We start from the raw sequence: 26,725 nt of genomic DNA, 5'->3' as shown, positions 1-26,725 counted from the left end.
TTGCCTTGCCTTCCCTTCCCTCCACAGAGCCATGTGCTTTCTGACTTAGTGCTTTTCTGACTTAGAACCATCAGAGAATTTGAATGTTAGGATAAGAATGTGTGCACCTGTGTAACTTGTTTTTTTTTAATATTCATACCCAAAGCATTCTGACACAAAATCATTGAAAGTAATCACTGAGCACAGCCCAATTTTAGAAGGCTCTTTTATTGCTAAACCATAGCACAGTCTGTTTTTTAAACATGATCCTCCTCCACTCCTACCCCTTCAATTTTGAAATCAAAACAAGTCTTAAAAAACACCACACCACCAACCATATTTTTTTTTACTTAAATTACAGGGTGCAAGAAAAAGATTAGTAAGCCAGAAAATTTTAGAACTGATAATAAGGCCCACAAATATGTAAGGAACAAACTCCTCTGAATCAGTGGGCTCTCTTTTCTGGTAGAATCCCATTGAAGTTCCTTTAGCAGTGTACAGGAGAGCCAAGTCCTCCTCCCTGGTAGTGAATGAGCTGCTGAAGGACAATTTCTACTTGATCTTCTTCCAAGTGTGCAAAACCATAAAACAGTTGTCAAGAAGATCACACCTGGGAGCCCTGCATTAAGAACCCAACTCCTAGTATTTGTGCAAAGAGAGGCTGCATAAGAACAAGCTTCCATCCTGCTTAAATCTGGAAACAAAGGGGGGCTTCAAGAACCAGGAGAGCACTTCTCTGTTCAGAAAGGCTCGACACTGACTGGCAGTTCCCAAGAGAAAGGAACTGAGAAAGAAGAAGAAAGCACACCAGAGAAAGAAGGTGGCATGGATCATATTCAAACCTATGCTAGCCTGAAGTCCTCTTGTGCAAAAGTGAGATTAGAATTCACACCCTTGCAGATGGTAAGTTCATTGCTTTGGCCAAATTCATTTGTCTGTTAAGGCATGTGGTCTGGGACAGGTAACCAGCAGCACTGCTTGGAACAATCTTCAACATCAACACCATGAGATGCCAGTGATACAGCTTCCCTGTATTCTTATTGTTGTAAGAGAGGGATGTTGGCCCATCATCGATGATGGCTGCTAATGAAGCCTTATTTTTTTAATAATAATTTGAACTATTTACGTGACTGACTGTAACTATCATGAGACTATTTTTGTGGTTTTCTGAATGCTACATCTCACCAGCTGTGTCATTGAGAAACCATTTGAGGCATGCTGCTATGGCTCTTATTCCCACCAGCTTGTGGCAAAGTAACACTGCCTGCCAGGCCAGCAAATGGCAATCTTTGCATTCACACCTTCTCAGTTACAACACTTTCATCCTGGTGTACCTAACACCACTTGCACCCATCAGTTTGGAGTAGAGCTTATGTCAGCCCTGGCCAGAAGATATTTTGTTCTTTCTGGCTGACATTTCCATCCCAGATGTCAAACAGATGTAGAACAAGAAACAGGTCTATTTGAGAGCCTTCCTCTCACCGGGCAGGTTTGTAAATCAGACAAGAAGAGGTGCTAAACTCAAGGTCTGCTCAATTGACCAACTCACAAGCCAATAATAACACCCAGACATCAGAATATCACTCCATCTCAAATACAGCCTGAGTCTATGGGGCTGCAACCCTGTCAGTACATAGAAGCTCAGCCTTACACTTAATTTTAAAGTTCATAATATTTATCATCAAAGCCTGAAGTATCACATTGCATCACCAGTTTCTAAGCAACATTTCTGGTGACTGCACAGAAAACCGTATATTTAATAAGTGAAGACTCAAATGAGACCAACCTATTTATCAAAAGCACCTTTCTATTTCAGGAGCTTGATCTGACTAACCAGGCACTGCTCTTTTTATTATGGTCCACTATTTTTGCAAGCCTCCTTGTACTGACTCTTCTTCCTGCTTACATACAGGGGGCTGCAGCACAGTTCCCATGTTTCCACTGTTAGTTGTTACTTCCCCAGCTGCTGGTTGGGTTATGACCCCAGTCAGATCACTAATAATAGCCTCCTCCCCTCTCAGGAAAGCAAGGAGCCAGCAGGGTTCAAGAAACCTGTCCCTTCTTAGAGCATCAGCAATGTCTGGCTTCACAGGATTCAGGCTCTGGTACTCTCTGCTCTAATAACCCCCCACCAGCATCAGCAGGGGAACCTACACCTGCTTATCTGCCTGCCAGCTCCCCAGCACTGTACAAAGCAGCTGATGCCAGTTTTTCTAGCCCCTTGCCTCATTTCACCTTCCTTGTAATCAGTTTCCCTCCCCTTCTCTGGAGGACTGCCTGGAAGCCTGTTGAAATAGAAAGTTCTTACCACTCAGACTCTGGCTGTCTCATACTTGCTGCTACCTTACTTCTCCAGGTTTTGTAGTCCCAAGAACCTATCTTCAGGACATAGATGATTTTCTGTTTAATTCCTTATCAGCTAAAATAATGTAGCTGTGTGCACAGCACTTGGCACACTTGATATATATATTTTTAAGTCTAATACCTTAAGGAGAACATAGAAAGACTTGCGGTACTGTCATTGTTAAACAGGTAACGTCCTTTGTGAACAAAACATTAGCTTTCAGTTTCTGATTACAGAATTACAGATTTATTCTGCTTGGAAAAGACCTTTGAGATCATTGAGTCCAACTATTAGGCTAATTCTACTGGGCCCAGTGCTAAACCCTATTCTTAAGCACCACGTCTGCACATCTTTTAAACATCTTTAGAGCTGGTGGTTCAATCACCTCCCTGGGCAGCCTGTTCCAGTGCCTGATAATCCTTTCAGTGAAGAACTTTCTTCTATTACCTGATCTAAACCTCTCCTGATGCAACTTGAGACCATTTCCTCTTGTCCTGTTGCTTGTTATTAGGGAGAAGAGACCAACCCCCACCACACTATAACCTCTTTCCAGGAAGCTGTAGAGAGTGATAAGGTCTCCCCTCAGCCCCTGTTTACTCAGCCACTCCTCATGAGACTTGTGCTCCAGACCCTTCAGCAGCTTCATTGCACCTCTCTGAACTCACTCCAGCAGCTCAATGTCCTTCTTGTAGTGAGGGGCCCAGAGCTGAACAGAGCACACAAGGTGCAGCCTCACCAATGCTGAGTACAGGGGCACAGTCACTTCCCCCTTCTCCTGCTGGCCACACTATTCCTGACACAAGCCAGGATGCCATTGGCTTTCTTGGCCACCTGGGCACACTGCTGGCTCACATTCAGCCAGCTGTTGATCAACACCCTCAGGTCCATTTCCCCTGGGCAGCTCTCCAGCCATTCTTCCCCAAGCCTGTAGCATCACCTGGAGAGGTGCTGACCCAAGTGCAAAACCTGAGGGCCACTCTGAGGACTACAGTGTTTGTACACTGCATTTGTCCTTTCACAGCTTGTTCATGTCAGTTCAGTGGGCTAGAGAACTGATTTCCATAAGCCTCTAGAGATCTGCATTTATTCAAGGATGGGTGTTGTTTTGATCTCAAATTTCCCATATAGGCATGTCCATAAAGATCTCATTTCATCCTTACCCATGACTTCCAGTCAAGCCAAAAAGGTCTCTTAGAGGCTTGATTTGAAGACTAAGCAGCAGAAAATCACCACATTCTTTGGGAAATGATCCCAGGGATTAACTGAGATAATTATTATAAAATCATGGGTAATTGCAATTACTTCAAGTCTGTATTTGTCAGGATTTAATTCCTAATTGCCTTCCTCTGGTGGCTTAAAAAGTGATTTACTTTCAGAAGTCTCTTTCCTGTGCATACATGAGATGATCATGATCAAAGTATAGCTGTGCCTTCCACATAGTTACTTTCCCACCACCATTTCAATGGGATCAGACCCAGACATCAGGTCACTTTTTGAACCCTTTACAATCCTTTTGAAAAGCTTGATGTGCATGGCAGTAAATACCTCATTGCTAATACATATTATTTCCTAATTTCTCATTGATTTTCTGGTAGACTTTCTCTTTGCTGCATTATTACATCAAAAGCTTATTTCCAGCAGATCCTATAACTTTGACTTACAAGTCCCTTATAGAATAGCTGCCTTCTAGGATATTCTTTACCTTATGTGTATTCCATGCATTTTTTTACTTCTTGTTGCATGACCTTGCATTGACCCTCTGCAATAAATGTTCACTTTGCCAGGAATCCCATGTTGGCCTCTCTAAGTTACTTACTTACAAAGAAACTGCGATGCCAAATAGTTTCAGCAGTCATTTCAAGTTTATTCCTCACCTCAGATAAAGATACCAAACATCAACCTTGGAAATAATCCCTGTGGCTCCATGTCTTGTATGGAAACATGTCTCTTTAGGTATTTTTGCACCCTTTTTTTTTTTTTTTTTTTTCACCATCAGTGCACATTCACAGGAAATACATGCAGCTCTAATTTTAATGCAGTAATAAAGTAAACATCCTGATCTCTTTAAAAACTACAAATTAACAAACAACCATGCCCCTGTGATGTTTGCAGAAAATACTATACCAATATTGCTCCCTACAGCTGCCTTACAAGCTATCACCTTCACTGATCCACCATCCTTTGGTACTCCAAAGACAGAGTCTGTAACATGCTGCTTTTTAAAATTGTGTTGGGAGAGCAAAGCAAAGTCTCACAGAAATTCTTTAATGTATCTATTATTGGATAGAATAAGGAATAATATAATAGATAATAAGGATAATAAATAATAAGGAAATAATAAGGAAATCTATTTCTTTCTTTTGCTGATGTTCTGAGTGTGTTTTTCTTGCCTTCACTAGATCTATGCAGATAAAGGATGTTTTGCTTCTGTGTGGTTTCATACTACCATAATCAACAAGAAAATGGAGGTAATTAATTCTCTTTGGTTTTGTAAAAAACTAATTTACTACAAATGATATACTTGGCTTCAGCTTTGTAGGGTTACTTCCTTTTTATAATCTTTGTAAGAAAACTGAAAGAAACATTTAAATAAAACCATCATTTTGAATTCCATTTTATTTAGAAAGTCACATTGAAAAGTGTAATGTTTAGAGAGTCTTTTTTCAAGATTAACAAAACAGCAAACCTGCCACTAATTCAAGCAGAAAATGTTACCTCCCTTGCTCTGCAGTGCTCCAGGTTTGTGATCCCTGTGAGAAGTATAATCCTCTTACTTCCCAGCTGATGTAGGATGTGATATTCTGGGAATGGCAGAGATTTTTTTCACGCATGTTAATGGGAGCACAGGCGTTCAGCATCTTCCCCTGCCCCCAGGGTAAACTGCTGACCACAGAATGAAAACTGTGGAGACACACCAGCAAAACACTGATGTTTATCAGTGCACTGGACAATGTAAAGCAAAAATGAAGCAAATAAGGAAAAGGGAAAATATGATGAGAAAGCTTTTTGTCCTTGAAAAATTGATTTCAAGAGAAGCAGAAGGTTTACCCCACTCCCCAAGATAACTGAGGTATAATGCAGAGTATGCTCCAGAGGAATTCAGCTGTATCTCTGTAAATAAGTGAAATACTGGGAAACAGTAAAAGTCTTGAGTGTTTTTAGCTGTTGTCCATCAGCTACAATTAAGTGGTATTTTCACTGAATGTGCATGACACAGTGAGGCCAGTGTGAAGTGGCTGAAGACCAGGTGTTGGCAGTGTAGTTTACGTCAGCTCAAGGGAATGGTGTCATTTACACCATGAAGGGAGAGCAAAGGACACGACCCTGTCTTTACACGTGTGTCATGGTTTAGGCCCAGCTGATATCAACCAGGCCCCTGCTTCCTCACCTCCCCCACCCACCATGGGGCAGGGGGGAGAAAAATCTACCTTGAGGTTTGTTAATTGATACAAGGATAAGGAAGTTTTCATTCCCCAGTTACAATAACAGGCAAAAACCCCAGACAGGTTCAACTTGAGAAGGAAAAAAAAACCCAAAACTAATTTAATCTACAAGGAGAAAAGAAGAAACATGTCTCTTTAGGTATTTTTGCACCCTTTTTTTTTTTTTTTTTTTTCACCATCTGTGCACATTCACAGGAAATACATGCAGCTCTAATTTTAATGCAGTAATAAAGTAAACATCCTGATCTCTTTAAAAACTACAAATTAACAAACAACCATGCCCCTGTGATGTTTGCAGAAAATACTATACCAACATACATGAGGATCTGAAAGAGAAAGTGGGTAGAAAGTGAAGAGAAAGTGGATTTCACTGCGGGACTTGCAGAAAGCAAACAAACAAGGGAACAGGGAACAGGAGACACAAATAATGGGTCTAAAAACCAGTAACTCTTGAACATCAGAGCTGTTACTGACACCAATGGGGGAAGGCACTTCTCACAGGACTATTTTTTGTCCAGACAGTGTCCATTTAATAGGAGAGAAGAGAAAGCCGGGGCTGGGGAATGCCAGGGAGCTGGGACACGTGAAGGAAAGAGTTAAGGCTGGAGTCACCCTCTCTGAAGCCTCTGTGATGCTGTGCAATGTTTCAGCCCCCCGAGCCTTCCTCCTCCTCCTCCCTCCCTGTGTCGGAGTGGGGAGGAGGCGGGTTCTGCTGAGCTGTTAAATCCTGAGTGAAGTTTCCCCCATTTCCAGTGGCCACCGTTGTCTGAGGCTGGTTCGGAGCAGGGCTGGGGTTACCCTGACATTTCTGGGACCTCGGCCAGCCGAGAAGGGAAAAAGAAGACGGGGTCTTTTACAATTTGCTTTTGTCCAAGTGTGGAGAAAAGGGAAAGAGAGGCGTCCTTTTTTTTTTTTTTTTTTTTTTTCAACATCACATTCCTGTGTTTTTCTTCAGCCTGGAAAATATATTAATGGTAGTGCTTTCCTCTCTGGAAACAAAGGAGCTAAACGGGGCTGAGGAAGCAAAGAGTGGGAAGGAGACTTGGGAAGTTTAAAGTAAAGAGACTTGGAGCAGCCAGGATATCCCTTTCTTAGATGAAATCCCTACTTCTCTGGGTGACGGGTACAGTAAAAAGCCAGATCTGCAGGTAAATGGAGAAGCAGAGATCCCAAAGAAAATTTCTGATAACCTCACCCTGCTTGTCAAGAAGGTGAAGAAGAGAGAAAATTAAAAGATACTCAGGCAGGCAAACGGACTCTGGAACCTGTTGGGCTGCATAAAGATAAATCACTAGGCAACAGCAAAGCTGTATGGCACTGGTCTCCTTTTAAAGAAAAAAGACGTGAAACCTCGTCTCTGGAAGGGGAGCTTCCCTCAGAGTGTAAGTCTCAAGCCAAATTCTTCTCTTTCTGCTCTGCGTCCCAGACCCCTTTCCCTGTGTGTGTGTGTGTGTGTGTGTGTGAGTGTGTGAGGGAGAGAGACAGAGACAGAATGATGCAGATCACAGTGTCCTTTTGGATAGGCAGAGTCACGTTACAGATGGATGATCTCATTTTTGCATAAAACGATCCATTTTGTGCTTTTCCAAAAACAACTGTAAACTGTGCAAAGCCACCAGGGCAGGACGAAGGGGTAATCAGCATTTTTAGATCACAAATACTAGCCAGATTTTTTAATCACTTGCGCAAGACATCAGCATGCTGTTAACATCTAACTTTCCTTCATTCTCCTCCTCCCCTTGAGCAGATTGCACAATGAACTGGAGGCCAGCTCTCAGCTTAGCCCTGCTCTGGGCAGCATGGCTAGTGTGTGGCTCTGAGAAGACAGGTGGGCTACCAGAGAGAGGTAGCCATGGAGCTAGGAAAGTGCCCTCAGCTTACAGGGCTCCAAGCAGCCTCCTGAGAAGGCATGGATCATCCCTGAGGAATTCAAGCCCAACTCCCCAACACCCCATCAGCAAGAGGGATTCTTCAGCACCTCCAAAGGCACCTGCCAACCTCCTGCAAGGGGAAGCACGTTCACAGGCCAGGGCTATGGGGACCAGAATGCGACGGGTCCAGAGACTCACAGCTGCAGCCAAATACTCCAAGTCTGAGATGATTAAGGATGAAGGGATATCAACTGCCTCACAGTCACGAGGGGTACGTTTCCCTTTGGGGTCAAGTTCTCCCAATGTCCTGGCCAGCTTTGCTGGGAAAAATCGAGTGTGGGTGATTTCTGCCCCCCATGCCTCTGAGGGCTACTACCGGCTCATGATGAGCCTGCTGAAAAATGATGTTTACTGCGAACTGGCTGAGAGGCACATCCAGCAGATTGTGTTGTTCCATGAAGAAGGGGAAGAAGGGGGAAAAATCAGAAGGATAACTAATGAAGGCAAAATCCTGGAGCAGCCACTCGACCCTGCCCTTATCCCTAAACTTATGAGCTTTCTGAAACTGGAGAAGGGGAAATTTGGCATGGTGCTCTTGAAGAAAACTCTGCAGGTGGAGGAAAGGTACCCTTATCCAGTCAGGTTAGAGGCCATGTACGAAGTCATTGATCAGAGTCCAATCAGGAAAATTGAGAAGATGAGGCAGAAGGGCTTCATCCAGACTTGCAAAGCAGCTGGGGTAGAGGGACAAGTGGTTGAGGAAGACAATAACGGAGGCAGCACCCAGCCTACACCTGGTGGTGGACATGTCCAGGTGTCATCAAGGAAGGAGGAGCCAAAGAAGAGCAATAATCAGCCAACAAGGACCAAAATAGTGAGGAAACCAATGACAACAACAGTGGCCACTCCTCTGCCTACAGTAAGGACCACTACACTCCCTCCCACCACCACAACTACCCGTGCCACCACCCACGCAGTGACAACAAGCCGGTCTACAACAACAACAACAACTACACCCCCCACCACCACACAGAGGACCTGGACAGCAAAGTCCCATTCCACCACAGAGTACCAGAGGCTGTCAGTAGCCCCTGATGCCAGTACGCCACGAGTCACGACCTCTGAGGATTTCTACTCTCCTGTGTGGAAGGCAAACCGCAGGGACCGGCAGCGCGGCCACCCAGAGAAACACCCGGTGGCCACTCGGAAACCCAGCAAAGCTGCCCGCTATGAGAGCTTCACAGAAGTCCCAACAGCTCCCCCAGTGCACTACACAAAGGCAAACGTGGGCAGGTTTAAAGACAATCGAACAGACAGGAAGGATTATAACCACAGAGACCTCAACGTCACACCAGGGCAACACAAACCAACTAAGACAAAAACACCAAAAAAGAAGGCCCAAGAAAAGATACTGAGCAATGAATATGAACATAAATATGACCCAAGCAAGCCTGCTAGTTCCCATCTAGAGGAAGAGTTTGCAGCTGGAAATGTTCCCCCAAAGAAAGGAAAAGAATCAAAGAAGCATGAGCGAATGGATAAACCTGAGAAGAAGAAGAAGAAAGACAGACCTGAGAAGCTGCAGAAGAGTGAGAAGCAGTCCAAGAAGGACAAAGCTGAGAAGAAGAGCAAACAGGACAAAGATCGTAGCAAGAAGAACAAGAAGGGGAGCAGGACTGAGAATGAGGATTTCCCCAAGCCCAACAAGAAACCTTTCCTACACCCTCCCAGGAAATCAGTGACTGACCTGCTAGAATATTTTGAAGGCAAAAGGCGGCTTATTGTAAGTAACTTGTTCATCTGAATCTTATTACCTATATGAAATCAGATCGCCCTCCTAACAGGGATATGTGGAGGAGAAAGTTTATGGTGGTTGTGTATTCTTCTATTCTGGTGCTTTTGTTTTACCTCTTAAACTTCTAGATCTAAATGACCATTTCCAAGAGGGAAGATTTTGTAGCCTCATGTTGGCAGTCTTACATGCAACATGAATATCAGTCACCCAGGCTAAATTTTCTTCCCAGTCGCTTCCATGAGCCACCAATATAGCCATCAGGTTCATTTGTTTCCAGCAGATATGTGGGTGTCAAGATCTATATTGTTCTGATCAATAAAATGGGGTTCCAGTATGGATTACATCCATTCATCACTGTGGGGGACTTGCCAGTGTTACCACACTTCTATGCTCAGCATGTCCTGCCAGCTGGCATACGTGTTTTGTACTGGTGCTGGTGTCCTAAAACTGGAAGCAAGCCTGGTGGCTTGGCAGCACTAGTGCATGTCTGACTTAGGATATGCATAAAAGTCGTATGATCTGAGGTAGGATTGTTACGTTTGCTATTCTTGCTGAGGGGAATTTGGCATTGAAATCTCCTAGACATCTTCAGAGATCCTGTGCAAACTTTATTTTGTTTTGTTTTTTTCCTCCTGCTGTTTTTATTAAACACTACAGTAAGTTTTCAAGCCTGAGAAACTCAGCATGGTCTGAAGTTACTTGTCCCAGGGTTTAATAGTGTATGTTTTTCTAACTAGTTATCTAAAAAAACACTTCACCTGGGACAGGAAAGCATTTTAGCTGTAGTACAAATGTTTTTTCTGGCAGATGGAATATACCCTGAAAGGTACACTTTGAAAAAAGGTTCTTCAAAAATATTGTTGTGGGAGCTGGTTTTTTGCAATTGTACCATTGCAAACTGGCCTGTTTCACATTGTCCAATAGTCAGTGTCAGAAGCATAGCTTTACTTTCATGCCCCATATTCTAATACAAATAGCTAAGATGCCAAGCTAAGATTCCAACCATTGGAATTTAATTAATCATTCTGCTGATGATTCACAGACCTGAGCAGAAAGCAATTTTCTTATCTCCCCATTGTTCCAGCTGTAGGGACTGTGCAGAGCTAGCAGACTTGCACTACTCAACACACTGGCATAAATGCCAACACATAAATGCCATATATTTGAAAAATTTCAACTTAACTGATTTTAAAAAAATAATTATTATTAACTACTTATTAACTAATACTTGGCAAATCAAAAGCTTAGAGAATCTGCACAGAAATTTGTGATCTTTTAAATTTGGTCATACATATCAATGTTGTGGCTTCCAAGGATATGTGTGGCATCAAAATAGATAAAACCCAAAATCTGATAGGAGAGCCAAAAGCAAAACTCACACCAACACAGTCCTGGCAACTTCAAGGATGGTCTGAAATTTCAATGTTCTGATACTAGGCCACCTCTCAACTGGATCTCCAAGAGATCAACATGTTGCAGGTCAAAACTCACCGAAGACAAAGGCCTATGCCACACTGCAGTTCATTTTTCCAGCATCTAATTCCATCTTCAGTCTGCTTGCTGTGAGGTTTCATGGAGAATAAGTTTGATTTGGTCATCAGTAAAAGCAGTGCCAAACTGAACTTTTTTATCTCTTTGGCATGCATGGTACACGTGAAAAAGAGAACTTCTCAAGCTTCTTTGGATACACACACAGGCCCAGTTGTATCCCTTCCTATCAAAGTAGTCAGTTCTTTTAGGGTCAGTCATTCCACCTAGATGCACTCCATCATTCATGAGTCTTCAAACTCCCTCTCTAGAGAATAAACCCATGCTGCTGCAGAAGTGCTCTGCCTGAATTATTCCCCATTACTTTGCTATATTTCTGTCTTTCAGCCCCTTTAATAGTCTGGGTATTGTTTCAATCTTCTTCCACTAGCCTTTTGAGAGGGATGTGGGGGTTTAAGTCCTACACATCATTAAGGATTTCAGATTGCAGATTTCTGTGTGAATTTCCAATGTTCAGAATTCTGAAGGCTGCAACTGGAAAAAATTGTGGGTTTTGAATCATGCAGCCCCACCTCCCTATAGCAGGGCTTTTGTTGCAGTCTTACTAATATGGAGAAATCCTGACTTAATGAGTCTGGGTTTTGAGGTTTTTTTATTTCTCTGTGGTGAAGAAATGCTGACTGACAGTTGATACATAACAATCCATTTGTACCCACATGCACATCCTCACAGATAAATACAAATACAGATAGATAACAGTGTATATACTGCCTTGATTTAAACAGTCCTGGCACAAAGATTTAGTCTGAAGTTTGCTTTGCCTCTGAAATGTTCCCTGCTTTATCCTATGCCATTTTATGAAGTAGCTCAAATTCAGACTTGAATGTGCATTCTTGCTTACAGCCTCCAAAACTAGGAGGACAACACAAACTAATGGTCTGGTTTCGATCTCAGTCCTCAAATCCTTTTCATGATCCTTTTTTCATTTGAAATATTTCTGTGCAATTTAAAAGCAACATGCTACATATTATGGCCCAGAATTCAAATCCTCTTTGTGTTTGACTCTCATCCACCTACATGTCCCAGTGCTGTAGTCTTGCCAGGGGGCTTTTGCATAAATGAGAGTCAGATCTTGTAAGCCCAGAAACGCCTCTCACATTTCTGTACATCGAGGAACTGGACTTAGAAGGAGTATATATTAAAAAATAGCCTTTAGGCCCTACAGACTTATGAAGGCAGATACAAGATGACTGCACCAGTTAGAGGATAAAGCGTAAGTTTGTAACTGGAGGCTTCTGGTGATTATTTATGTCCTTAAACCATAAAATTTGGAAGCAGATTCCAACTCCCTTTGTGTTTGTAGGATCAGTGGCAGGTGCTTGATTGCAGTTCACTGCTGCCAGTTAGATTGATTACATTGCTAGAAGAGCAGCATTCCTCCCCATTCTGCTGGAAACTGCTGCATAGAACCACTGCACGTTGGTTCGCACACACCTTCCCTGGAATATCAGCATCTCTGATGAAGGATCTAAATTGTATGCTTTAAATTTTTTTTTTTTTAAGTTAAATATTTGCAATTACTAGGAAGCTTTGAAATAAGTACTATAAACTGTTTATAAACTGTTTGCAGCAGTAGTGGATCAAGGGTTGGACTTGATGATCTCTGAGGTCCCTTCCAACCCAGCCAATTCTATGATTCTATGATTCTATGATAAAGATTTTTATACTTTTGTTGCTGCAACTGTTCCTATCCCTGCTCTTCCCCCATTGCTGTTCCTTTCTCAGCAAATATACGTCCTGTAAGATGTCAAAGTGGCTCAGGACAAAAAAAAGCTAAGTCAGCAATTTTCAGATGTGGTCACAGTAGCCTCAGCAAGCCTTCAACATCTTCTCATATGGCCACCAATTACATCAGTATTCATGTAGCTCTTGTTGTAATCACCCCTTGACAGACAAAACAGCCACCAGGAGCCCTGCCTGGACCTTGGGATGAGGCCAGAGTGGCTGTCTCTTTCCCAGTGCTCCCAGTGGGAGTGAGTAAGGGGACACTGAAGGCTGTGAGAGACTGACAGGGTAAGGGATAATAGGGGGTAGATGGCTTTCTGTAAAATCCAGGGCCATTTCTTCTGAAGAAGTATGGAAAGGGAGCAGAATAGCTGGTGCCAGCAGCTGGCTGTGCATTGATGCACAAAAACATAAACCATAAGGTTTTCCTGTGGTTGGCTGAACACTTTTGGGTCAAGCCTGGACCTAAATGTACACCCCAAGCCCAAATAAATAAAATAAGGCTATAGAGCTGTGAACACCTTTATGGAAAAAAAAAAAGCCCAGAATGTAGACTGGGACTTTAGTCAGTAAAATATGCATCTTCTTCATTCATTATACTAAACAAGATCTTTTGTCTCTGTCACTGACCAGATAATCACAACTCCCAAGGCTGACAACACAATGTACATACAGCAGCGAGATGAATATCTGGAAAGCTTCTGCAAGATGGCAACAAGGAAGATCTCAGTCATTACAATTTTTGGCACCATGAACAACAGCAGCATGAAAATTGACCACTTCCAGCTAGGTTGTCTTTTTTTTTTTTTTTTTTTTTTTTTTTTAATAATGTCTTTCAATTTCTTACCAACAATGCAGACAACAATGGGGCAAATCTCTCCAGGTTGGGCCAGGTTCTAAGCAAGATCATCTGTTGAGGCCCAGTTGCACAAACTCATTCCTTCTCCTTCCATGCCAACTACACCCCTTTTCTATTTGTATTTTTTTATATGTCTCTGGTATTCTCTGTGTCTAGGCTTGAAGTGTTGTAACTTTACCACCTTCAGCATTTTTTTTTGCATTGCCAGTAAGCCAGGGGAACAGTGAAAAGGCAGAAAAATGTGATGAGAGCATGGGACAGAAAGAGCAAATTAGGCTCAGCTCTGACAATATTCTGAATACCAAACGCACTGTCTAACCAAACAGTTGCTCTAATACAATGTCCTCCACCACACCATTGGTTTCTGCAGGACATCAGCCATGGGTGGGTAGATACTGGCTAGCAAGATGTAAAAACTGCTTAAAGACACTGACCATTGTCATGACAGAGAAGAGACAGGGGTCAGAAAATGCTGAAAGGAACTGTTTGAGGTTATATTTAAATTTGGCCTAAGTTAATCCTGCTTTGAGGTTCAACATCATTATGTCCCTGCTCTGACGTACAAAACTTTTTTCATGTCTTTGCACTCCCCACAAGGTCATGGGAAAAGCTTCACTTTTCAGGGGCACACACTGGCTAAACCCAGGTCAGAGAGAAGTGTGCTAGTTAGACACCTTGATATGAGTTCCCTCCCTTCCCAGGATCAGTTTTCCTAGGCTTAAGAGATATTTCTGATGGGTTCATAAAGTGAGTATTCTCTACAGTAAGGGGAGGTCCAGGTGCATTTCCCCCTCTGTACTAGCTGACAGATATTTATTTAGAAGATTTCAATTCCAGGTATGGCCAAACTTACAAATTTGCACCAGAATTCCTGAGATAAACAAGTTTACCCTTTGAAGTCTTACAGCCTCTCGTTACCTGTAAAGCAAGATACTCATCAGTGCAACTGCTTGTTGCTGGCTGTTGTAAAGAGTTTCATCTCACTGAAGCTAGAGCTTCTGGAGACACTATTAAGTCAGACTATGAAGAACCTGAAAAGTATCTCATTCAGCCATATTTAGTATCACCCTCTTTACATACAGGGGCCCTCTATAGACAGGTGACACTGGGCATCCATCTCTCTTTGGCAGCGTTGAAATAACTGGTGTCAGTGTTCAGGTCATGGAGAAGTGCCCATGAAAGCCAGTGACAACTTTTCCTTTCATCATAATAGGGTCTGGACAAAGACTTCCCAGTCCAGGAAAGCACTTAAGCTTAGATGCCTCTTGCATCTCAGAGAGAGAGGATCTAGCAGGGGGTGAGGTGTCCTGTGTCCCTGAATGACAGCAAGTCACAAATCCTGCCAGGCTATCCATTTGTGCACCTCCTTGACGTATCTGGAGCAGTACAGGATTTTCCACATCAGGCCAAGGTTACTCAAGGTCATTTTTTGTGTTCCTAGACCCATCTGCCTGACGGTGGACTCTTTAGGATTATATTTAGCTCCAGTCTGGCTAATTAACAGACATTCACTCTGACACAGAAAGTATTCTTTCAGCCTGTTCCAAACTTAACCTACACCCAAACTTTCCCCAAACCATACAAGTTTCTGTAACTGCTGAATTCTCAGAGGAGGAATGAACTTGAAGAAAAGTAGGAGACTTAGAAGGGTGTAAGTGAAATCTGATGTGAATTTCACCTTACATTTTTTCCCAAAGCACCACATCTTGTGTTTTTTAAAAACACAAATAATACAAATACTTTTCTATTCTACTGCCCGTTCTCCTCTACCCTTCCTGCTTGCACAGCCTCTTCATGGCTCACTCTCTGCCAGTACTAGAGCAGCAAAAGCTCCTAAAAAACATTTTGTTCACAGTATTCATGTTGTAAATACTGTGAATAGCCTTAGCCCCAGGATGATGAGGTCTGTTTCTAGTGCTGTATCTTAGGACTGAGATACAAATTACAACAACAGAAAAACTTTTCACTTGAAACTTCAAACACATTCAAAGTGAATGAAAGACATCTCATTAGCGCTGTTTTACCAAGATCAGCTCATACTGAAACCAAAAATCGTTTCCCAGTTTCCTACTGGAGTGACAAAAAAGCTGAGTGTCACTGCAGAGGTCTGCTCTTCACCCTGAGTTAGCCCTGTGGTCTCTTTTCCCCTGTTCACGGGAACAAGGCTCTAGTCAGATAAACACCAGTTTCAGGCTGCCTGCCAATACCTAATCCACTAGGTCACTGTATTACTACAACAAATTTCTAATATTCTTTGCAACCTCAATTGTATTATTTGTAGAGAGTAATTCATCCTCCCAGCCTATCTGGCTGCTAAAGATGTATGGAGAAAAGTTTTGACACTCCTCCAGTGACCTTTCTAGAAAGAGCATAGAAAGGAGTGACACAGCAAGGTATGTAGAAGGATCTTGAGGAGCTTGGACTGCACTGTTCAGGAGACATTAAACATCTACTTGCTTCTTGTCATCAGGAAACCTCCCAAGTAATTTTTTAAAGACTGGAAATACTAACTCTAGCATCATGGCCAGCCTCAAGCTGCTCTAGCTATATTTTACTGACCCAAATTCTCTGTGCTGTTTCATTTGGATATGGTGCTTTCCTGCTCCTGTCCTAAATTTTAGTATCTATTTTCTATTCCAGACTTGGCTGCAATTCAGGAGCTGGTGAAATGATTAGTACATGGGTATACATGTACAAGCATATTGAAAAAAAATCTAAAAGATTTTTCAAGAAAAGAACAAGCAACCAAGATTTTTCAAAACCAGTTGAAAGGTTAAATACTGACATGTATGTGCACGAGGATAGACTGATTTTCGAAATATACTGGGATTGAAAACTGAACAGTTTAAAGCCTTACTGCTATACTGATGTTTTTTAATATCTTGCTTATGCAGCAGGATAAGGGCTTATGGGAAATTAATTTCCCCCTTTCTCCCAAGGTGAAATTAAAGACAGAGTGCTGTGTGAGTCCATGACTATTATTATTATTTCTCTTATGTCTCACATTAAGATAATGAAAAGCCCATGAAAGTGATAGAGGATGAAGATCTTGTGGACCAGCAACTCATCAGTGAGTTGAGGAAAGAATATGGGATGACCTACAATGACTTCTTCATGGTGCTGACAGACACTGACATGAAGGTCAAGGTGAGATTTCCCACACTTTAAAAGAAAAGGCATTGGAAAAATGTGAAACAATTGACAACTTTTGGGAAATTATACAACAGTCTTGCACATGAGGCACATAAGAATCACAGAACTATCTAGGTTGCAAAAGACCAAGGCACTGATGCAGAACTTGGTTGTTGCTGGAGGACAAGAAATAGACTGTAGAGAAATTTTTAGGAATTAGGTAGCTATCTTCATTTTTTGCAGTTAGGAGATTTGGGGAATTACAGGTTTCTGCTGGGATGGTGAGCTGACATCATAGGAATAGGAAAACTCCCCTGGCAGGGGTTTTGATGTAGTAACTTGGCATTCTGAATACACAGCTTGGCCATGCAGCAGGATGACAGCACATTGCATATGGAAAATGGTCTAATTGCATGGCCTTACAAAAGAATATAAAGATAATTTGTTGCCTGTAACAGCCCAGCCTTACCACACTGCACAAGTATTGAAAATATGCCACTTCCAAAGAGCAGTCTGACTGCAAAAACAACAATATTTTTCCATGGTTTCTAATCTGTTTTAGACCTTGTTACATATGGGTACATAGGATTACTTGAATGTCTATATACAGTGCTGTGATACATGCAGAAAGTCTGCTAGTATGTGCATCCTTTTATTCATCTGTTGTTTTTTGGTTGGTTTTTTTTCCTGAACAGCAATACTATGAAGTACCCATAGCAATGAAGTCTGTCTTTGATTTGATTGACACTTTCCAATCACGAATTAAAGACATGGAAAGACAGAAAAAAGAAGGTATTGTCTGCAAAGAAGATAAGAAGCAGTCCCTGGAGAGCTTCTTATCCAGGTATTACCTTCTTTTCTTGTAAGCTGCTAGTTCTAATAATTATTGTCTTTGTTGGAAAAATACCGATACAATTATTCCTGTGATTTTTAAATACAGCTTTCTCAGTATTTATGGTGTAAACAGAGATGTAACCATAGCTCCATGCAGTCTTGTACAGAGCACTGGAAGCCATGATGCATGTTTTTTCCTGACTGGCTGCACATTCTTTGGACACTAACTTCCTGTACCTCAGTGCTCCCATCATGACATGGAGATAATAAGACTGATTTGCATTAGAAAAGCAAATAAGGACTAATTCACAGATGTTAGTTCAGTATTTTGAATGTACAAAGCCTAGTGTTTATGGGTTTCAATCACCAACTATCACAGTCTCATTAATTCCATTCTAATCCCTTCCATGTAGCTAGAATCAGTAATTAATTCTCTGTAACTTTCCTCTTCTACTGCTTGAGATTAGTTGGTCTTTGCCAGAATTAGTCATAGATATCATTAAAAGCCTTGCAGATGTCTCTTGCAAAATGCCTGAGAGACCTGCAAAACAACATCTTTGTTTATGCAGTCTCTATATGTCAAATTTCTGCTCTACCTGCAAGACTTAAACTCCAGGTAATAAGCATTTCTGGACAGTGGGAATTCAGATCTACAGAAAAGCTGTGCAGCTATAGCCCTGTCTGTTACAGGATAATCTATACAGAACCAGGACTAACCCCATCACTCCAAGCTTTACCTGTAACTATTGTATCCTTCCCAGATACTATCAGAATCCATGGGAATACACTGTTAATATCAGCTGGCTATAAAAATAACTGAGGCAGCATGATGGATTATAACTTGAGGAAAGGACCAACAAGTAAATAAGTAGGTTATTTGCTCATAAACATTTTAAAATTCGATGGCCACTTCAACAGAAAGAGAACCTTTTACAAGATCCACCCCAGCCACCTCACCACCTCCTGTTTAGGTCTTGGTGATTCATCCTCAAGAACTTCAACAAGAACCACAGTCTGGAAACAACTGACCAACACAAGAACGAGCTTATATGCTGGGAAGTGACAGGCCCCAAATCCTTCTTTGCTTGCAAACAGCCTTAATAATAAACACACATTAGAAAAACAGGCAGTGAAAATGCAGAATGTTGCATCTATAAACAGAACTGCTGCTGAGAAAAAGGCATTTGTTGTTTGTGAAGCATGCATGAAGGTTTTAAATATTGGAGAGACTTCACTAGCCATGGTAACTGGTCAGCTTCCCAGCAAAATTAATTCCAGCTTTGTTCAAGATTATCTTCCCAGCTGAACAAGACTCCTGGCAGTATGTCCCTGGTGTTGCTCATTGGGGAGGTCAGTTATAATAATGCAAATATTTTTCTTAACAAGCCTGGCTGGCATGAAAGGAGCCTAAAAGAGCCAGAGCTGGCTTCAGTAATGCTTAAGGGAACATGTACCAGGAGAAGATGCTTGAGCTTGCAGGAGGGAGTCCCCCTGTAATACCAAGACACTGACTGTGCTGCTCTCTGGGCTCACAAACAAGAATGGGATGCAAAGTAGGTAAAAAAGGAAGAAATTATGCACAAGGGGAAGGCTCTGGGAGATTTGTCATGACAGGAGTATTGGCCTGTGCCTTCTGATGTCAGAAATAGGTCATAAGGCTGTATGCTACAGATAGTGAATTATCAGATGTGAAGGAGCAACCAAATTAATCTCTCAGTAAGATAAAGCCCCAGACAAGCACACCAGGTACAGGGATTTCCTGGGGAAGAAGGATGAAGTAGCTTGGGTGGCTTTCAACCCTTTTCATCTCTGTGTAAATCTAAAGGAGATACTAAAAAAACAGAAAGAATATGGAGTATCTTAAAGAAGCTCACAGATAAGATTCCATCCTGACAAATGCCCTACACAAAATATGATCCAATGTTTATATTCTTGCCTGTTGCTTATAGGTAGTCAGGTGTTTTTCCTACACAAAGTATCACAAAGATTATTTTTCTCCCATATTCAGAATAACAACAAGAAACTTTCACCCTTTCTTTCACATCACATATTCTTATTCCTATTCACACACCCATGTGTTTTTGCTGTTCCTTCTGGGCAAGATTAAAATAGGGGAGCTTTGCTTTTCAAGGATTACTTTTTAAATTCTGTAAATACATGCAGTATCAGTTGGACAACAAGACAAAGATATCATCCCCTATTTTTTCAGCTACTTCTGTGACTTTGAGCAAGTGCCACCGTATTTTCTGTGTCTCTCAAGTGGAGCAGAATTGACCCATTGCATTAGCCTTTATTTTGAGATCTTCACATGGTGCTGCAGAAAGGCAAGCTATTATTATAACAGAGTAACATCTGCATCCATTTAAAAGATCATTTCCTGCTATAAAAATATCCCTGCAGCTTTGCAAATTCCTTTAAATTGGATTTATTTAGGTTTAATGGAGAAGTACCTGTACTCAAAAAAGGGGTTGTTTGGAAAATATTAAATATAAAACATTAGTTGGAATTTTTAAAGGTTATAAGTGTCCTTTAGAATTGCCTTTCTTTGCAAGGACAAGAGAAGGTGTTCCTTGTGTAAAAGCTTGGTTAGATGGGGAATCAAATATTAAAGAAAAATTTAAAAATTACATTCTTGCTCCTTGCATAGTTTATATAGCCACAGGCTTACACAACCACATACCTACAAACTCAGATACAAATCCATGTGAAAGGTATTTTGAGCGAATGTGTTCTAGAAGAAAAAGAGGTCAGTGAGTATTTACACAGAAGTATGAGTTATGTCTGAAATGGAGATACACCCTAATTCTCAGACAGCTCTTGGGCTGCAAAATAACTGTAGTTCCAGCAGTGGTAAATGGTGTTAAAGGTAAATGTCTAGTGAGGAATTACACTGAAATCTTTCTTGCCCTTGAATACATGCTTCTCAGCATTCTAACTATTAAAGGGAGGTTTGAGCAAAGATCTTAAGCTTTGCAGTGTTTGGTGAAGTGAAACTACAGATGTTTATTTGAGAGCTTTTGTGTTGTAAAACTCAAAACAAGTTTTATTCTGCCCCAGTGGAGGATAGAATTGGGAATATCTCCCATCTGGCTGTTACTTATGAGAGCTATGAAATATCTCAGCTTACAAAGAACAAAAAATGCTGAGAGGACTTGAGTCACATGTCATGTTGTGTGCTTTTCTCTTTCCAGGTTCCGATGGAGAAGGCGGCTGGTGGTGATCTCTGCTCCCAGTGATGAGGATTGGGCTTATTCCCAGCAGCTTGCTGCTCTCAGTGGACAAGCCTGCAATTTTGGTGAGTCAGAAGAGATTATACTCTTACTCCCCAAAACCACATCCTTCCTGGTGATATGCTGAATTCCTTTGCTCAAGTCTGAACCTAGACAGTCTGAGTAGTCTGACAACTGAAAAGTTTGCTATAGCTACTCTAAATGCAAATGGAAAATGTTGTGCTAAGCAGGTAGTACAGCACACCCTGACAGCTAAGACAACTAAACAAAATGTTTGCTGGAATCATTGGTATGAAGCAGAAAAGGCTAGCACTCTGAAGCTTCTCTTCTAGCTTGTACTTCAGGAGATCAATAGTTCTTTTTCTTACTGTGCAAAATAACGACATCAGTACAATGCATTGGGAAGGGCAGATTTTATACCCAGCTCAGAACTGGGCCAGGTATCAGGGAGATGCATGGGCATCAAGTTGTTTGGGGTTTTTTTAATTTTCCTTCCTGCTTCATTACCAAAACCTGTAAAAACATCAATGGAAGCTGTTTTAACCTAACAAGGACCACACTAGCCCCCTAACTAGGTACTTAAGATACAGCTACACAGACAGTGGAGAGAGATGGGTTCCTCTAGTAAAAGCAAGATGCAGAAACACTCTTCTGTGTTTCTTTTATGAAGCTTTGAGAGACTTCTACTCTTTAACTTAGGTTTCTAGCAATGCAAGTATTATACAGAGCCCAGATTTGGCTTCTATAACAGAATGAAACAGGCCCCATTCAAAAGCCACTATTTCAATAAATTTCAGTTATTCCTGGAGATCTGCACAGTATCACTGCTACATTATCTGTTTATTCATAATCTCCTGGCTTTCATTCTGACCATCAGCATCATCTCATTTGGTAACTACCAGAGTAAACTGACATGGACCACTCTAAAATGCTAACCAAAATAATTATTTCTCCCACTCATTGCTGTGGAATTCCTGAAGTGTTTAGCTTCAACAGGTGTTTTAAGTAAGTGGTGTGTTTTCAAGTATATCACCTCAAGTCATGAAAACTGTTTCAAAAAAGATTTTGTAGACTGCAACAGACTCAGCTGCTACAGCCCCTCTGAAGGTTTGCCTTCCTAGCAGAGGTAACAGTCCAAGCCTCAGCCCAGAACAAATAAAAAAAGTTAAAAGAGAGGGTCTCTCCTAAGCCATTACTGGCAGACATTTGAAGTTTTAACTTTTTTGCTGTGTATGATAAGTAAGAGCTTCACTAGTGAACAAAACAGTGAAGAAATGCTCTGACTCTAGGCAATGGCCTCTAATTTACTGGTGTGTCTGCTGCTTGTGTCCCTGTGCTATAGAACCACACCAAAAGCAACAGCTTTTATACGAATGATGCCATGTTTATTGGACACACAAATTTATTCCCATGTTTGGGAGAGGTGATGAGACTGACAGAGACTACACAGAAATCAGTAACTCTTCCTACAAAGCTACTGAGACTGACCCTTAATTGAGCATCCACAAACCTGGTTCAGTTTATCTGAAATATGCCCCAGAATGGCAGAAAAAAAACCCTATCTGACCCAAACCACATTTCCTTTTCTCCACAGGTCTGCGCCATATAACTATCCTCAAATTGCTAGGAATTGGAGAAGATATTGGTGGTGTCCTAGAGTTGTATCCAATTAATGGTAAGTGACTGTTTCCAGTTTCTTCACTGCTACCCACCAAGGACATTGAACAGTGCTGAGTGTTTCTTCGCTGTAGTTTCTTTTAGAGGAATGGATATCCCTGTGTTTTTCTCTTTAATTTTGTTTCTTTTAAGAAAAAAGAAGACACAAAAGTTAAACCGTAAGTTTTCTTGGTGTTCCTGTGCAAAACATATATAACTTGTTTAGGACAGAAAAGCCCAAGCATCCCCTGAAAGTCATCTCACATCTTTATCTCCCACCTAAACATACAGTCCCAAGTACCCTTCTCTTTAGGACTTGCTGTCAAGCAAAAGGGATGCCCACGTCTTACATGCTCAAGAGTTGCAGAGCTAATTGTCACAGACCCAGCAGCTGCTCCTATATGGGTCCCTCATTCATCTTCATAGAATTGCTTGGGCTGGAAAGAACCCTTTAAAGATCACCTGGTGCCAACACTTCTGTGATGGGCAGGGACAGCTTCCACCAGACCAGGTTGCTCAAAGCCCCATCCAACCTGACCTCGAACACTTCCAGGGATGAGGCATCCACAAGCTCCCTGGGCAACTTGTGCCAGTGTCTCACGACTCTCACACTAAAGAATTTCTTCCTAATGTCCAGTCTAAATCTACCCTCTTCCAGTTTAAAACCACTGAGTTCTAGTATGTGTCCTCCTGTGAGAACCTCTACAGATCTGCAAGGTACCTTTTATTTGCCCTGTTTCCAGTGAATTAATTTTAATTCCAGTGATTTCTTTCACTGCGACTGTTCTTCTCATATGCCTTCTGCATTATGTGTAACAGTGACACAATCTATATAGAAGCCAAGAATGTGCATGTGATAGGTGACAAAAAAGTCACCCCACTAGCGTCACACTCTAGTAGCTTCAGCCTAGATAATACAGACGAGTTTACTAAACCTAAACCTGTTAAAAAATACATCTTTTGATCACAGTGAATCAGTTTCATTTCAGAACCAGGAAATCCTGAGTTTGTAAAAGGCAGGCATCCTGCATTGCCAACTACTGGACTGTATCTCATTTTGCTGACTTGCTCACCTACAAGCCATCATCACTGCCTAACCAAAATATCAATGCTGGTTTTATGTGATCACTTTTTAGGAAGCTCTACTGTAGACCGAGAAGACATCCCCGCTAATTTGGTGAAAGACATTAGAAATTATTTCCAAATTAGCCCCGAATATTTCTCCATGCTTCTAGTTGGGAAAGATGGCAACGTCAAATCCTGGTATCCTTCTCCAATGTGGTCGATGGCCATTGTGTACGATCTGATTGATTCCATGCAGCTGAGGCGACAGGAAATGACAATTCAGCAATCGCTCGGCATGCAGTGCCCCGACGATGAGTACGGTGGGTATGGTTACCATAGCTATCACCAGGGATACCAGGAAGGTTACCAAGATGACTACCGTCACCACGGAAGTTACCACCATGGATATCCATACTGAAAAGAGCACCTTAGTCTCTGACTGCCTTGTGCCTGTCTTCTAATAGTTATCCCAGCAGCAGGTGGCCAGCTATGGAAAGCCTTCCCAGGCCACCTAGGTATCCGTGCCTCCTTCTTCCACTCTTCAGTCAAGGGACTTTGGGCCTTCTCAAAAATGCAGAAGCCTTTACAGTGAAGCAATTCAAACCAGTACTATTGAAGCTTTAAACAATAAAGACTCCTTTATATTTTTAAGCCTTTATAAACAAAGGGCATCAGCAGGTGCTGTTTGTATTAAGACCAAACAAACAAACAAAAAAAAAAACACAGCCCTAGTCCATGGACACTACCATAGGGCAGGACAGAAACTGTCCAACAGGTATGGAAATGTGCTTTTTAGTATTTCTTTTTTCTAAGGAGAAAAAAAAAAAAAAAAAAAAAAAGGTATATTTATTGGAAAGTGGGAATTTTGCATTGTGCTCATGAATACAAGCAAATAATCACACTTCTGGACTCTCCCAGAAAAGGAAAATTTAAGAAAGAAGTATGGGGCAGGCTCTTTAGTAATAACAGCAATAATAATAATAAAATCTTTTTGAAGTACCTTGTCTAAAATGACAGCATCTCTTCTACGGTGCATTAACACTGTAATTAGCTGATTATCAATAAGTCTTTATGGCTATGGAAGGATTTGTTCCAATATAATGCAATGTAAAGTTCTTAACTTCAAAGCTTGCTGCAAGGCCATTTATTCTTCTAATTGAGATCCCAGTTCTCATTGGCCCTACCCAGCTGACAGCTAAATCCAAGTCAATGATAGCTAAGTGGAAACACAAGCATAAGTAGCATTGTCTGAAATACAGGAAATGGAAAAGCATTATTTTCATTTAAAAAAAAAAAAAAAAAAGGAAAAATTTTCACTCACATATTTTAAATGAGTTGTAACTAGCTCTCTATCATAATGTTTTTAATTAATTAAACTATTGCTCTAAGTTTCAAATATCCTTCTACATTTTCTTCTCATACCCTCTCTCACATGGAAAAAAATAATCTAGACTAACTGTTTGTAAAACTCCTTGGGAATAACTTGATCTGTTACTAAACCAGCTCCATTTCTGCCACATTTTCTGAAATTTCTTCTCCTTCCTCACTTGAGACTTTGGGCATTGGATCTGTTGTACCAACCCACTCCTACTGAAATCCATGGCAGGAATTGCATGCACAGCCATGCTTTCAACACCCTTCAGGCTAAATTATGAAATATGAAAGACTCAGAAGAAAAATTCAGGAATATCCTGACGTGAAGGTATCATGCAAGCTTTCACAGTGGTACAGCAGTCACTTGTAATGTTGTCAGCCACATTTCTTTTCACAGTCTTAAACACGGGTGTACATACAATGTACAGGCACATGCATCTTGGTGCTCTTACTACATTTTGCCATCACAGCAGTAGCACAGGATTAGGGAGAGCTACAGCTCTAATCTGAGTTGGAGCATCCCCCATTGGTTGAGTTGTAGCATTTTCCTGATCCTTTTTTTTTTTTTTTTTTTTTTTTTTTTTGTCCTAGACAAAACCAGAACTGGGCAAAGCAACAAGGTCATCCAAAGCCAGATGGTTTCTTTAGAAACTTAGTCATAAAAGGTCAGACCTTGCTTGCCCTTCTGAATGTCAGAAAGGCAGAAAGATGTGGAGAGGTCACAGGTCCTGGCCACTCTCTGGGGCAGGCTGCCCTCTGTACCACACAGTCCACTCAGCATAGAGTACAGCTTCCAACTTCCCTCCCTCGGGTGACTGGGAAATGTTGGCACATTTTCCACAGCTAAAAGTGGTGGTCAGATAAATTAAAAAAACAAAGCATGCACCACCACCACCACCCCCAAAAAAAAACCCAAACAAAACCAACAAATAAAACAAAACAAACCCCCACACACAAACCCAAACAAACAAACAAAAAACCCAAAGAGGAGCTCTAAAAAAGAATCACAGAACTGAAAGGTTTCCAGAAGAAAATGGGAGGTCCCATAGCTGTTGTAGAAAAAAAGTGCTAACTGCATCATTCTATTAAGGTATTAAGGTCAGCTGCCTAACTTTCTTTGCCTAAAGCAAAAGCAGAGGAAAGTCTTACCAGATGTCTTACAGTCACCTCCTGTAAACAAAGAGAAACACCTTTAGGGTGTTTCATTTCAGGTGTTCATTTCAACTTTTCTGTAACCTTGATCTTCATGTAAAATCTTTAAATGAAAGCATTTTTAAACTTATATTACAAATCATGAAAACTAAATGTCCAGGAGAGAAAACTAATATTAGAAAACTAATAACCAGGAGAGAGGAGGAGACAGCATGTAGAAGAGAGCGCAACACGTGATCCAAACTGCCTTCTTCTCTCCCAAAATTCAAAATTGAGTTGTACAAGTACCAAACCCAGCCTAGACTTTCTGCGAGAGTTGCATTAAAAAGACAACTCCAAGCAAGTTCTCCAGTTATAAGGTTGAGATGGGTTCTCAACCAAAATCCCACAGATAAATATTGAATTTGAGTAATACACAGTATTATTCTACATTCTGGTGCTGATTCCTGCTTCCATTACAAGCTGGTTTCAAAATTAAAAACAAAAGCTTTCAGCAGTGACTTAAAAGCCCAATTTTGCAACTTGCCCTCTCCCTGTGGAAAACTGAAAACAAAGCCTGAAGGAACAACAAGACCAAAAAAATCATCTCAACAACATACAGTTATCTTGAAGACAATAAGCACTCAGGAGCTACAGTGCTCAAAATTAAAACACAAATCAAATCCAAAGCACTGGATCCATCCCTACAGCAACACTCTGAGGACACACATATTGAGAG

General features: G+C 41.3%; 2 protein-coding genes across 2 annotated transcripts in view; one reads left to right on the top strand and one right to left on the bottom strand.

Annotated features, from left to right (window-relative positions):
• SLC35A5 (solute carrier family 35 member A5) overlaps positions 1-26,725 on the bottom strand; it is a 160,091-nt gene that overhangs the window by 120,355 nt on the left and 13,011 nt on the right. The gene's annotated exons all lie outside the window — the stretch shown is intronic.
• On the top strand, positions 4,707-24,877 carry CCDC80 (coiled-coil domain containing 80). Its single transcript, XM_071759225.1, has 8 exons — positions 4,707-7,148; positions 7,514-9,420; positions 13,339-13,495; positions 16,575-16,711; positions 17,392-17,540; positions 20,722-20,825; positions 22,355-22,435; positions 23,553-24,877. The coding sequence occupies exons 2-8, from the start codon at positions 7,522-7,524 to the stop codon at positions 23,897-23,899; spliced, it is 2,874 nt and encodes a 957-aa protein (XP_071615326.1). The 5' UTR covers positions 4,707-7,148; positions 7,514-7,521; the 3' UTR covers positions 23,900-24,877.

Source organism: Heliangelus exortis, chromosome 1, assembly GCF_036169615.1.
Source record: "Heliangelus exortis chromosome 1, bHelExo1.hap1, whole genome shotgun sequence".
NCBI classification, from domain to species: Eukaryota; Metazoa; Chordata; class Aves; order Apodiformes; family Trochilidae; genus Heliangelus; species Heliangelus exortis.
This window is presented reverse-complemented; position numbering and strand designations above follow the sequence as displayed.

Coding starts and splice junctions, on each gene's coding strand:
- CCDC80 (XM_071759225.1), top strand. CDS start 7,522: ATGAACTGGAGGCCAGCTCTCAGCTTAGCCCTGCTCTGGGCAGCATGG. Junction 16,712..17,391: donor ACACTGACATGAAGGTCAAG/GTGAGATTTCCC, acceptor TTTCCTGAACAG/CAATACTATGAAGTACCCAT. Junction 22,436..23,552: donor AGAGTTGTATCCAATTAATG/GTAAGTGACTGT, acceptor ATCACTTTTTAG/GAAGCTCTACTGTAGACCGA.